This window comes from Neophocaena asiaeorientalis, unplaced genomic scaffold (assembly GCF_003031525.2).
Source record: "Neophocaena asiaeorientalis asiaeorientalis breed wild unplaced genomic scaffold, Neophocaena_asiaeorientalis_V1.1 scaffold116, whole genome shotgun sequence".
NCBI lineage: Eukaryota > Metazoa > Chordata > Mammalia > Artiodactyla > Phocoenidae > Neophocaena > Neophocaena asiaeorientalis.
In genome coordinates, this window is record NW_020174561.1 from 4,004,016 (window position 1) to 4,014,385 (window position 10,370).

General features: G+C 44.0%; 1 protein-coding gene across 2 annotated transcripts; it reads left to right on the forward strand.

Annotated features, from left to right (window-relative positions):
* Positions 1-347: 347 nt before the first annotated feature.
* On the forward strand, positions 348-3,358 carry FEZF1 (FEZ family zinc finger 1). 2 transcript variants are annotated; one of them, XM_024757845.1, is made up of 5 exons: positions 348-776; positions 927-1,148; positions 1,349-1,483; positions 1,741-1,873; positions 2,312-2,649. In XM_024757845.1, exons 1-5 carry the CDS (start codon positions 348-350, stop codon positions 2,647-2,649), a joined length of 1,257 nt encoding a protein of 418 aa, XP_024613613.1. The 2 variants fall into 2 exon arrangements, with proteins under 2 accessions (XP_024613613.1, XP_024613612.1); XM_024757844.1 differs by having other exon boundaries at positions 348-1,148; positions 2,312-3,358.
* The last annotated feature ends 7,012 nt before the right edge of the window (positions 3,359-10,370 follow it).

Genomic DNA, 10,370 nt, shown 5'->3' on the forward strand with positions numbered 1-10,370 from the left:
GTTTTCCTGTTGAGTGTTGGAAGCGAATTGAGCAATTATCTAGTTTACCTTCTCCTCTTGGAAGTTAACGATTGGCGAGATCTTGGCTGCGTTATTGACACAACACTTTCTATTGATAGAAATAAGTAGTGATTGTCCCCGAGTCATTGGTGCGCCAAGAACTCTGCGATGGGCTGGCAGGAGTCCACTGGGCTGGGCAGGCAGGTTCGGCTGGTGATGCTGGGGAGGAGGAGGAGGCTGCTGGTGGTGATGGTGCCCGTCCCCCTCTCCGCAGGTCTGTGACAAGCAGGGAACAAGGCAACGACGGCGCAGCCCGGCCCCGGCTGAGGGACGCTGGAGACTCAGACATGGACAGTAGCTGCCACAACGCGACTGCCAAAATGTTAGCGACCGCTCCGGCCCGGGGCAACATGATGAACACCTCCAAACCCTTGGCTTTCTCCATCGAAAGAATCATGGCACGCACCCCCGAGCCCAAAGCCCTGCCCGTCCCCCACTTCCTGCAGGGAGCCGTGCCCAAGGGGGACCCCAAGCACTCTCTGCATCTTAACTCGTCGATCCCCTGCATGATCCCCTTCGTGCCCGTGGCGTACGACACGAGCCCTAAGGCGGGAGTGACGGGCTCGGAGCCGCGGAAGGCGAGTCTGGAGGCTCCGGCTGCACCTGCAGAAGCGCCCGCGGCCCCCGCGTTCAGCTGCAGCGACCTGCTCAACTGCGCGCTGACTCTCAAGGGCGACCTGGCCCGCGACGCGCTCCCGCTGCAGCAGTACAAGCTGGTAAGGCCGCGGGTGGTCAACCATTCTTCCTTCCACGCCATGGGAGCCCTGTGCTACCTGAATCGAGGTGACGGCCCGTGCCACCCGGCGGCCAGCGTTAACATCCACCCGGTGGCCTCCTACTTCCTCAGTTCCCCTTTGCACCCGCAGCCAAAAACGTATTTAGCCGAAAGGAATAAACTGGTGGTCCCGGCGGTGGAGAAGTACCCCTCGGGAGTAGCTTTCAAAGACTTGTCCCAGGCTCAGCTGCAGCATTACATGAAAGAAAGCGCCCAGCTCCTGTCGGAAAAAATAGCGTTCAAAACCTCTGACTTCAGCCGCGGCTCTCCTCATACCAAGCCCAAAGTTTTCACTTGCGAAGTGTGTGGAAAGGCAAGTACTGTGTAAAGGGCGGGGGGTGGCCTTCCTTCCTTCCTTCCTCCCTTCCTCCCTCCCTTCTTTCTTTCCACATTTAACTTCATTTTGTAATTATTTGTATACACTTGTTATAACGTTATCACTTCCCTCCCCTTCCTCTGCCTGGTTTGATCTCCAAGGGCTTGTTGAGCTAACCTGTTGTACTTGTGTTTAAGGTCTTTAACGCGCACTATAACTTAACCCGTCACATGCCGGTGCACACGGGAGCCAGACCCTTCGTTTGCAAAGTTTGTGGAAAGGGCTTCCGGCAAGCCAGCACCCTGTGCAGGCACAAGATCATCCACACCCAGGTGTGTTCGGCTGTCTCAATTTCACCTGGTTTATTTCCGAACGGTTTTTTTTTTTTTTTAATGGCCGATCAACTCTTACTCTTTAGCGTAAGTTTTGTTTAAAATGTGCCGGCTGTGAGAGAGAGAAATGCCAGGTATTGTTTGCCTTTGTTTTGCTTAAAAGCATGAGGAAGAGCATTACAGTGTTTGTGAGTTTTTCAGACTCCACTGAACAGCAAAATACCTTAACGTCTCTGCTTTTTCTCCTTTCCGCTTAGGAAAAACCTCATAAATGTAACCAGTGTGGCAAAGCATTTAATAGAAGTTCTACTTTAAACACGCATACCCGAATACACGCAGGCTACAAACCATTTGTGTGTGAATTCTGTGGCAAAGGATTTCATCAAAAAGGTATCGAACCCAGGAGGCGTTGTCTTTCGCAGTAGTCTTACCAAAAGCCCTCAACTTTGGGGGGTATTTCAGAAAACGATTTGTTAAGTGCAGCTAGTTACCAGCGCATGTGTTGCCATTCCAACGTCCTACCCTCAAGTGTGATGAGTACTAGAGAAAGGCATGGCTCAGATACAGAGGGGGCATTTCTTTTTAACCGCTTGTCCTCATTTTATAGAATTGGATTAATAACTGTTGTATTAAAACGTGGAGGGAACGACCTCACTGCTGATGTTTAAAAATAAAATTGGGGAGCGAAGTGCAGGCGGGCAGCATAGAACTGCACCGGCCCTCCGCGCTGTGGCCCCTCTTCTCTAGACTCGTTGTCCTTCAATCGTCTGCTCTTCCCGTTCCAAGCTTTCTTTTCAGATCCACATCCCTGTCATTTGTCTGTTTCAGGGAATTACAAAAACCACAAGCTGACCCACAGCGGGGAGAAGCAGTTCAAGTGCAATATCTGCAACAAGGCTTTCCACCAGATTTACAACCTCACATTCCACATGCACACCCACAATGACAAGAAGCCCTTCACCTGCCCCACGTGCGGCAAGGGCTTCTGCAGGAACTTTGACCTCAAGAAGCACGTCCGCAAGCTGCACGACAGCGGCCTGGGGCTGCCCTGCACCTCTGCTGGGGAGACGGGAGCGGACCCGTCCCCCTCTCTACAGCAGCCGCTGCCCGCGCCGCTGCCGCCCCCTGGGCCCCTGCAGCCTGGGCTCCCCCCGGGCCACCAGTGATCAAGGCCGAAGTCCCTTCCCAGCCCCAGCCGGGGTCCCCACTACTGAGACAGCAGCCGAATAGAACTGGACCTCTCTACCCAGGCTCACCTGTAGAACCCAGGGCATGTTGGGCCTTACACATTAGCGCCAACCAGAAGCCTCTGAATTCCCCGGCCTTTCGCCTCTTGCATGCACCTGCTAAATGGTTTTGTGTATTATATCCTATATAGGCACTAACAATTATGAGAAAATTTGGGGATTTGTTTTCTGATTTTTTTTTTTAATTTGCAAAGAATTTTCATCTCGGGTGGAGAGATCGTGTTTGTTTTGCTTTTTAAACACACATTTCTGCTGTATTTATTGAGATCTGTATTATCCTACCCGGGAATGCTGCACCATTTTAATTTTATTATTGTATATACTTCCATTGTGTTGATTCTGTGGTCTCAAGATGCCTGCCGACTGTTTATTACCAGTTCCTCTTTCCCTGAGGTTAAAAAAAAAACAAACAAGCAAACCCAATTCTGTGTGTATGTTATATATACACGCATAGATGTGTGTGCCTGTAAAGGCACAGTCCACATTCATCAGCACACACACATACAAACACATACACATTAGATAAGGATGGTTCATTATGGATGAATTTGAATTTTGATTCTTGCACGTGAAAACTGATTCATTGACTGTTGGAAATAAATCCTTGGAACATGCTTATTTAATCAACAACCTTCAGGGCTCTGTTCATATTATTCAGCTAGGGATCCCTGATTCTGACCCCCTCAACCTTCTTTCTTCCTTTTTAAGAAGTTCAACCCTGGGTTAGTACCACCCAATGTTTCATCTGAAAAATTCACCAGGAGCAAATAATAGTCTCTCCAAATAGTTACAACTTTGGTAAAGTAATGAAATTCGGTAAGTTCAGAGACAGAAGATGTGGAGCTTTCTAACAGAAGCACGTCTTTGTCCTGGACCATCTGATATATTTGTAGTGCAAAGTTAAGTGGGAACAACATATCTATAGGAGCTGTGTGTAATATACGTCCCCACACAGGCGTTACAATGATATCATGTGGACGGGGGTCTATTGTTTGCATCCTGAACGCACATACTGACTGGTACATAGCTGGCAAAGGGAGCCTGCATGTTTTTATGTGTGTGTATATGTTTATAGACGAATATACTTCCATTCAAGGAGGAAAAATGAATGAAAACCAAACTGTGGCGGGTGCCAGGTCCTTGAAATGCTTCAAGTGTTAATCAGCATCTCCGCTGTGAGCTCGGGCTCTGGTGTTTTCTAACTGCAAGTCTCTCCTGTTTTCTTGCCAAAACAGTGAAACAACTGCTAAAGACTTTAATTAAGAGGGGTAATTAGTTCAGATTTATCAAAGCCGGGTTGTTATACTATTAGCTGCTCAGTAGAAGCTGCCAGACAAGCTCCCAGCCCAGCCCAGCCACCCTGCTGCAGCGGGGCCACATCCAGGGAGAGAGGCTGCGGGGAGTGGGCCGCAGGGGTCCCCGCAGCCCCGCCTGCCTCGGGGGTGCGTCTCGGCCCCTCCCTCGGCCTCGAGCTCCCGCCGGGCCTGGCCGCTGCGGAGAATCCACCGCGGATCCGCACGGTGGGCGCAGGATCCCCTCCCACCCGGGGCGGCCTCGCCGGCTCTTCTAGCGCCTCGACGGTCGCAAGAGAGGCGTAGGGAACGAGTTTAAATTTGCTCTCCTGCCTCACTTTTGTACGTCTTGGGGGGCGCTCAAGGAAATGCGGAGCCAGGAGGCGACAGGCGGGACGAAAGGGAGATGGGTAGGGGGCACCGCCGGGGCGAGGCGGCGATTTCCTTGGCAACCAGAGCCCGCATTTCCAGGTGGGGGAAGGATTGACCGCTCCGGGCGCCGAGAGCCGACGACCCTTGGGCCTCCTCGGCGGCCCTAGTCAGAGAGGTGATAGACACCCTGGGTGAGGCGACCGCGGACAAGCGGGTGAGCGGGCCCCACGGGACATCCGAGCCAAGTTCCACCGCGGCCGCTCTCGGGCTGGGGGACCCCAATATCCTGGGCACGGAGCTGGACGGGAGGGATCCCGAGAACAGGGGATTCCTGATTCCACGTGCAGGCGTCGGGTCCAGACTTCCCAGCTCTTGCCCCAGGACGCAAGCCCTCGGGCCCTGGGACTTTTTAAGTCCCAATCCAGCAATCAGTAGATCGAATCCCTACCTTTCTCTTTTCCTGACGTCCCCATACCCCACCTTATCCTTTGCTGAGACTAGATCCGTGTTAGATTTGACTTCAGAAAGAGATCGTTTTGAAATTCCATAGTTGGGTAAATTCTGAATCTTCGAGGCCGGCAGAAGTGCCATTTCTCCTGAATATCACAGCCAAGTGGAAAAATCTTTTTCCAGGTGCTTGTCACATTCCCTCACAGCTGCCTGTGCCCCAGGGAGCTTGGGGGAAATGTCTGGTAGCTTATGGGTAGCCACCTTTTCGAGGTGACTTAGTCGGACCTTGAAAGCGTTTGTTCTCTTTGAGTAAACAGAATGAGGTCAGGGGTAATTATAAAGGGCAGAAAATGGCTTTTGTCTCTTGAATTTATTCTCAATCAGTATTTGAACTTATTCTCAGAACCCCAGGATGTAATTCTCCCAGACTTTCAAGGTGACACAATTTCACTGGTGGAAAAGAAAATGAACATTGTTGAGGAAAATTACTAAGCCATAAAATACTTACAGTTAGGAAGTACTTATATGTGGTACTCCCACCTTTTAGCCCCTGCCAGTGTGCTTTGACATATTGAAAAAGAAGTCTTCTATGGAAGGATAGAATTGGTCTGTTGGGGGAGGTGGGAGCATATAGGGGATCTGTTATTGTAATCTGGAGAGACTTTGCGCAGGTCTGATTTGGGATGGGGCAACAGTTCCAGAGAAGGCAGGCAACGGAAACAGTAGTCTGTCTGGTCACAGGTTTGAGTAGTCTGAAGTAGTGGTGATTAAGTAGGAGAAGCCAAAAGGAAATCCTCTAAAATAAGCACTCAGGAGGACTACTTGTCAGGAGGTGAATTACCGATGAACTTTGATTTATGACAAAGCTGTTAGAGCTCACTAAACATCAAGGAGAATCTCCTTAAAGATAGGGTGAGCTTAGAGATTAGTTGGAGTGGCGGTGACTGGGAGGGGGGTGTTAAAAATTGATGAAGAGGGATACTTAGCTAATAGTCAGTGGAAGACCTTACAATTCTCCCACCTCCAACAAATGTGAAAAGGTGCCCCTTCACTCTCTAACCTGTATGTTTGTATTTGTGTGTGCTTATATAAATGTTTATGTTCATTCATGAAATAGGCACCCCAATGGTATGAATAGCAAATTGGATCATCCCCGTACACCTTCTCTTTACTTGAAGTTAGCCAGCAAATTCTCTCATGTTTAGGAAGAGTGGCCAGTGTTCAGATCATCTGCAGAGGGAAATGTTTTATCTCCAGCTGTCTGTTGGAGTTAACTTTTGGTACAGAGGAAGGTGGCCTATTGGACCGCAGGAACCAGTTTTAGAAAGTTCCTGACCTGGGGCCTTGTGTTTTGTTCAGTTTTGGAAATCAGAATATAGAATGGAATTAATAACGTGAAGTAGTTAATTCCTACCGATTTTATTTTAACCCAGATCCCAAATTCTGATTTCTAATAATCTCTTCCCAAAGGATATAATATGTTCGACTTTAAAAAAATTTTAGTTTGAGAACAAGTTATTATCATGCAAGATTAGGAGTGAAGTGCCCATTTTTCAACAGTGAATGAAAGCATTTTTAGGGGCCTCATCAAAGCTGTTACTTGTTCATGAAGTCTGAAGCTTAGTGAGCCTATCATAGAACTTCGCTCCTTTCCAAATATGGAAGAAATGACCCCACAGGGCACAATGGAATCATGAGTGCCAGAACTGTGCACACTGTTTGATAGATGTCCCTTATGTTAGTGGCAGGTAACAATGCCAGACATCATAATTTTTTTAGATTTGGTGACAGCTCAAAGCAGTGACTAAATTATAACTGTAATGGGATGTTTTGTCTTTGCAAAATATTCACTCCCAAATATACGATATAAAATACAAACGATCTCAAATTCAAAATTAGGGTTTATTTCTTACAGAAATTTTTTTGGTCACTTCACAAACACTTTCAATGGGTAGAACCTTTATTACACATAAAGTTTATGATTTTAAGGGATCATGATCATGACTTACTCTGTTACCAAACAGTACATTTTTAAAAGCATAAAAATTAAAGACAAACCTAAATCTCAGAGGGTAAGAATATGAAGTTGTTCAGCCTGGCCCTGAAAAACATTGCCTTTTTGCTATGTTTTTGCCCAAAACACATATTATTTCACACAAGAAATTATATGTTTCCATTAGGTTAATTAAAAACCAAAAAGTAAATCATATTTATAAGTGTAAGCAGATACCTTACTATAAATTTCATCGTTTTTAGAAGTCAGTGCATATGTCCATTCCAGCTCCAGGCAGACTAACTAAAAACAAAGCTGTATTAATCTACACACTGGTCATTTGTACTCTCTTGGTGCTGAAGCAATTGGCAGTTCAAACCAGGATAGGTTACTCACTCCAGGCAGTAGAGAAGAGGAAGCTTGGTGTTTAAATGACCCTGATAGGAAAATCTACCTCTGCTATTATATTATTTCTGCTTGTATTGTGACATGCTGCCCATAATGAACTTTGAAGAAAAGTCAAAACCCATCATGTACTTGAATGGGTACAAAGTTATCACAAATAACTGTGTACATTTTCTGTTCAAGTTCGAGGTGATATTGGTGTCAAATGAAATCATGTTGCTATTGGTCGTATGGAGATCAAGTTACTAAATAAAGATGAAGTAAAATTCTGTCAGTACAAGTCTCCAGGGCTAATATTTTGCTGTCAAACAAATGTTGCTCATGGGTACAAAGGTGTGGGAGTGGGGAGAGAAAGCATCACGTACCAGTTCCTAACTGGAGCTAGAAATCTATACTCAGATGAAGAACAGATCTTCAGTTTGATTTAACTCTCTTCTTCTTGATAACAATAATATACACTTTTTACGTGTGAGAAATGCAGAGCCCTTGAATCATAGTAACAAATATAGTGATGTCTTTTGATAGCTCACCATAAGAAGGTAATTTTTCAGTTAAATGTGAACCAGATCTGGAGTTGGTGAAACATTCTACACCTGTAAATTGTTTACACAAATTTCCGAATAAGATTTGCATTTTTTAAAATGTCAACTAAAACCAAAGTTTGGAACAAACCTCTGTGGAACAAACAACCCAGTTTCTTCAACAAACAGTAGTAAGGGAGAGTGGCAGAGGGAGAGCTAGAAAAAGAGAAGAGAGTGGAGGGGGAGTGGGCAGGGGGAGGGAAAGAGAGGAGGAAGGGGACCAGGACAGCAGAACAAGAAAACCTACCAGTTAAAAGAGATTTTAAAGACAGTTGCTATGTTTTAACACAGCTATTTATTTTAACAGTTGCTAAAAACAGTTGCCATTAATAATCAATTGCTACATGTAAGTCTTATTTCAATCCCAAGTCAATAAAATAAACTATGAAAATGAAAGTCGTTTATGACATCCGAGACCACTGGAAATTTGAACACTGACTGGGTGTTTAATAAAATTAAGGAATTATGTTTACTTTTTAAGATATGAAAAAAGCATTGTGATTTTGTTAAAAAATAGTTCTTTTAGAGCTATGTATTCAACTATTTACGGGTGAAGTGATAAGATACCTAGAATTTGCTTAAAAATAATACAGGAGAAGGGAAGGGGTGTAAGTACAGGTCAATAAAATTGGCCATGAATTAATCATTGTTGAAGCTAGGTGATGGTAAACAAGATTATATTATACATTCTGAATACTTGGATTAAATTTAAATTTTCACTTAAAAATATTTTACAGTAAGTTGTATCATATCAGAAAACATTTCCCCCCTAGACTTTCATAATCCTATCACCATAAAGCATTAATTGCATTGTTTATACTGTTCTTTTTAGTCTGATTCCAGGACTAATCCCATTACAATATAGAGCTTTAAACCTTTTGTAGAATTAAATAATTCTACAATAAAACAATTAAATAATTGTCAGTTTATGTCAAAGAATGTAAAGGAAGAGAATCAGTGAACCTGTTACTCTCTTGAGAAGCAGTGTTGAGGGTAAAGGACAATTGAAAATTTATATTGGCTAGGATATTTCAGATAGTGAGAGGAAACATATATATGCACGGGTTAATCGAAAGGCAATACATAAAAGGGAGACTACCTCAGCATTGTATAGTCACTCCAAGTCCCAAGAAAACCAGAACTAAAACTCAATATTCATTCATTATTTCATTGATTCATTCAAAGTGCAAGGCGCCAGCTTAGGTGCAGGGTATGCAATAGGAATTAACACCCATATGTTTTTTATCTTCCTGGAATTCACATTCTATCATAGAAAACAGAGTGTTTTGCATGGGATCAATAGATTTCCCCTTCACTAAGATTGATGTGGTTTTCATGGATGAATGACCTTCTAGCCAATACTAGAATCTAATGCAGAGCCTCTGGCATGGTACTATGGGACCAGGTGACCAGCTGGTGATACACTGATTACATTGGACTCCTTCCGCATGGAGGACATCATGTTGTCTTTGCTGGAAGAGATATATATTCTGTACAGTAAGTCCCCTACCTACGAACCTTCACGTTTCAAACTTTCAAAGTTGCAAACGTGCGTTTGCATGCCCAATCACGTAAGTTAGTTCACGTCTGGCCATACATTGTCACATACATTGTCACGTGTGTGCATCCTCTACAAGTGGTTGTGCTTTTGTGTACTTCACTGTACAGTACTGTATAGGGTACAGTAGTACAGTGTCTTTATTTCAAGCCCAGGCTGTCCAGAAGCAAGCGTAAAAGCAGCGGTATACAGCTGATTGTGTTAGTTGGGTACCTAGGCTAACTTTGTTGGATTTATGAACAAATTGGACTTATAAACATGCTCTCGGATCGGAACTCGTTCGTATGTAAGGCACTTATTCTGTATAGATTTGTCTTTCTTGTACATAGTGTTTTTGCCAGCACTTGCATCTATGGATTCTCTAAATTCCTCATTTACTTTCATACCACATGAATTTTTCAGACTAAGAAATTTTACAGTAAGAAAATGGAGCTACTTAGTGTACAGTGAGTATACAGAAGGTATTTGCAATACCTAGAATAGCTAAAACATTCAACACATATAATTTGTGTTATCCCACATACATCCAACATATATAAAGAAATCTATAAAACAAAAAGAAATGGCAAAAAAACCTAATCGAAAAACAGGCAAAAACTTGATAAGGAATTACAGAGAAGGAAGTCAAACTGCCCATATACATGTAAAAAGATGCCTAACCTTCTTAATCATCATCAAAATACAAAATATCACCACAGTGAGATCCAATTTCATACCCAACCAATTGGACAAATTAAAATTCTTACAATAGCAAAGGTGGTGAATACATAAAGCATCCAAGACGTCTATATCCTCTTGATAGCAAAGGAATCTGTAATAACTTTAGAAATCACTTTAGAAAACACGTTGGCATTAGTTAGTAATTTGTCTATACATACACTATTTCTATCAGCTAGAAATCCCTCTATTAACTACATAGAGAGTCTCTCACACACAGTTACCAGAGACATATAGGTACCGGGGTACAAGATTTCATAATAACACTGTTA

What these genes read in the sequence shown, in the direction of transcription:
- FEZF1 (XM_024757844.1), top strand. Translation starts at nt 348, where the DNA reads ATGGACAGTAGCTGCCACAACGCGACTGCCAAAATGTTAGCGACCGCT. An exon ending in CTTGCGAAGTGTGTGGAAAG is followed by an intron (nt 1,149 to 1,348) that starts GCAAGTACTGTG and finishes CTTGTGTTTAAG; the next exon opens with GTCTTTAACGCGCACTATAA. An exon ending in ACAAGATCATCCACACCCAG is followed by an intron (nt 1,484 to 1,740) that starts GTGTGTTCGGCT and finishes CTTTCCGCTTAG; the next exon opens with GAAAAACCTCATAAATGTAA.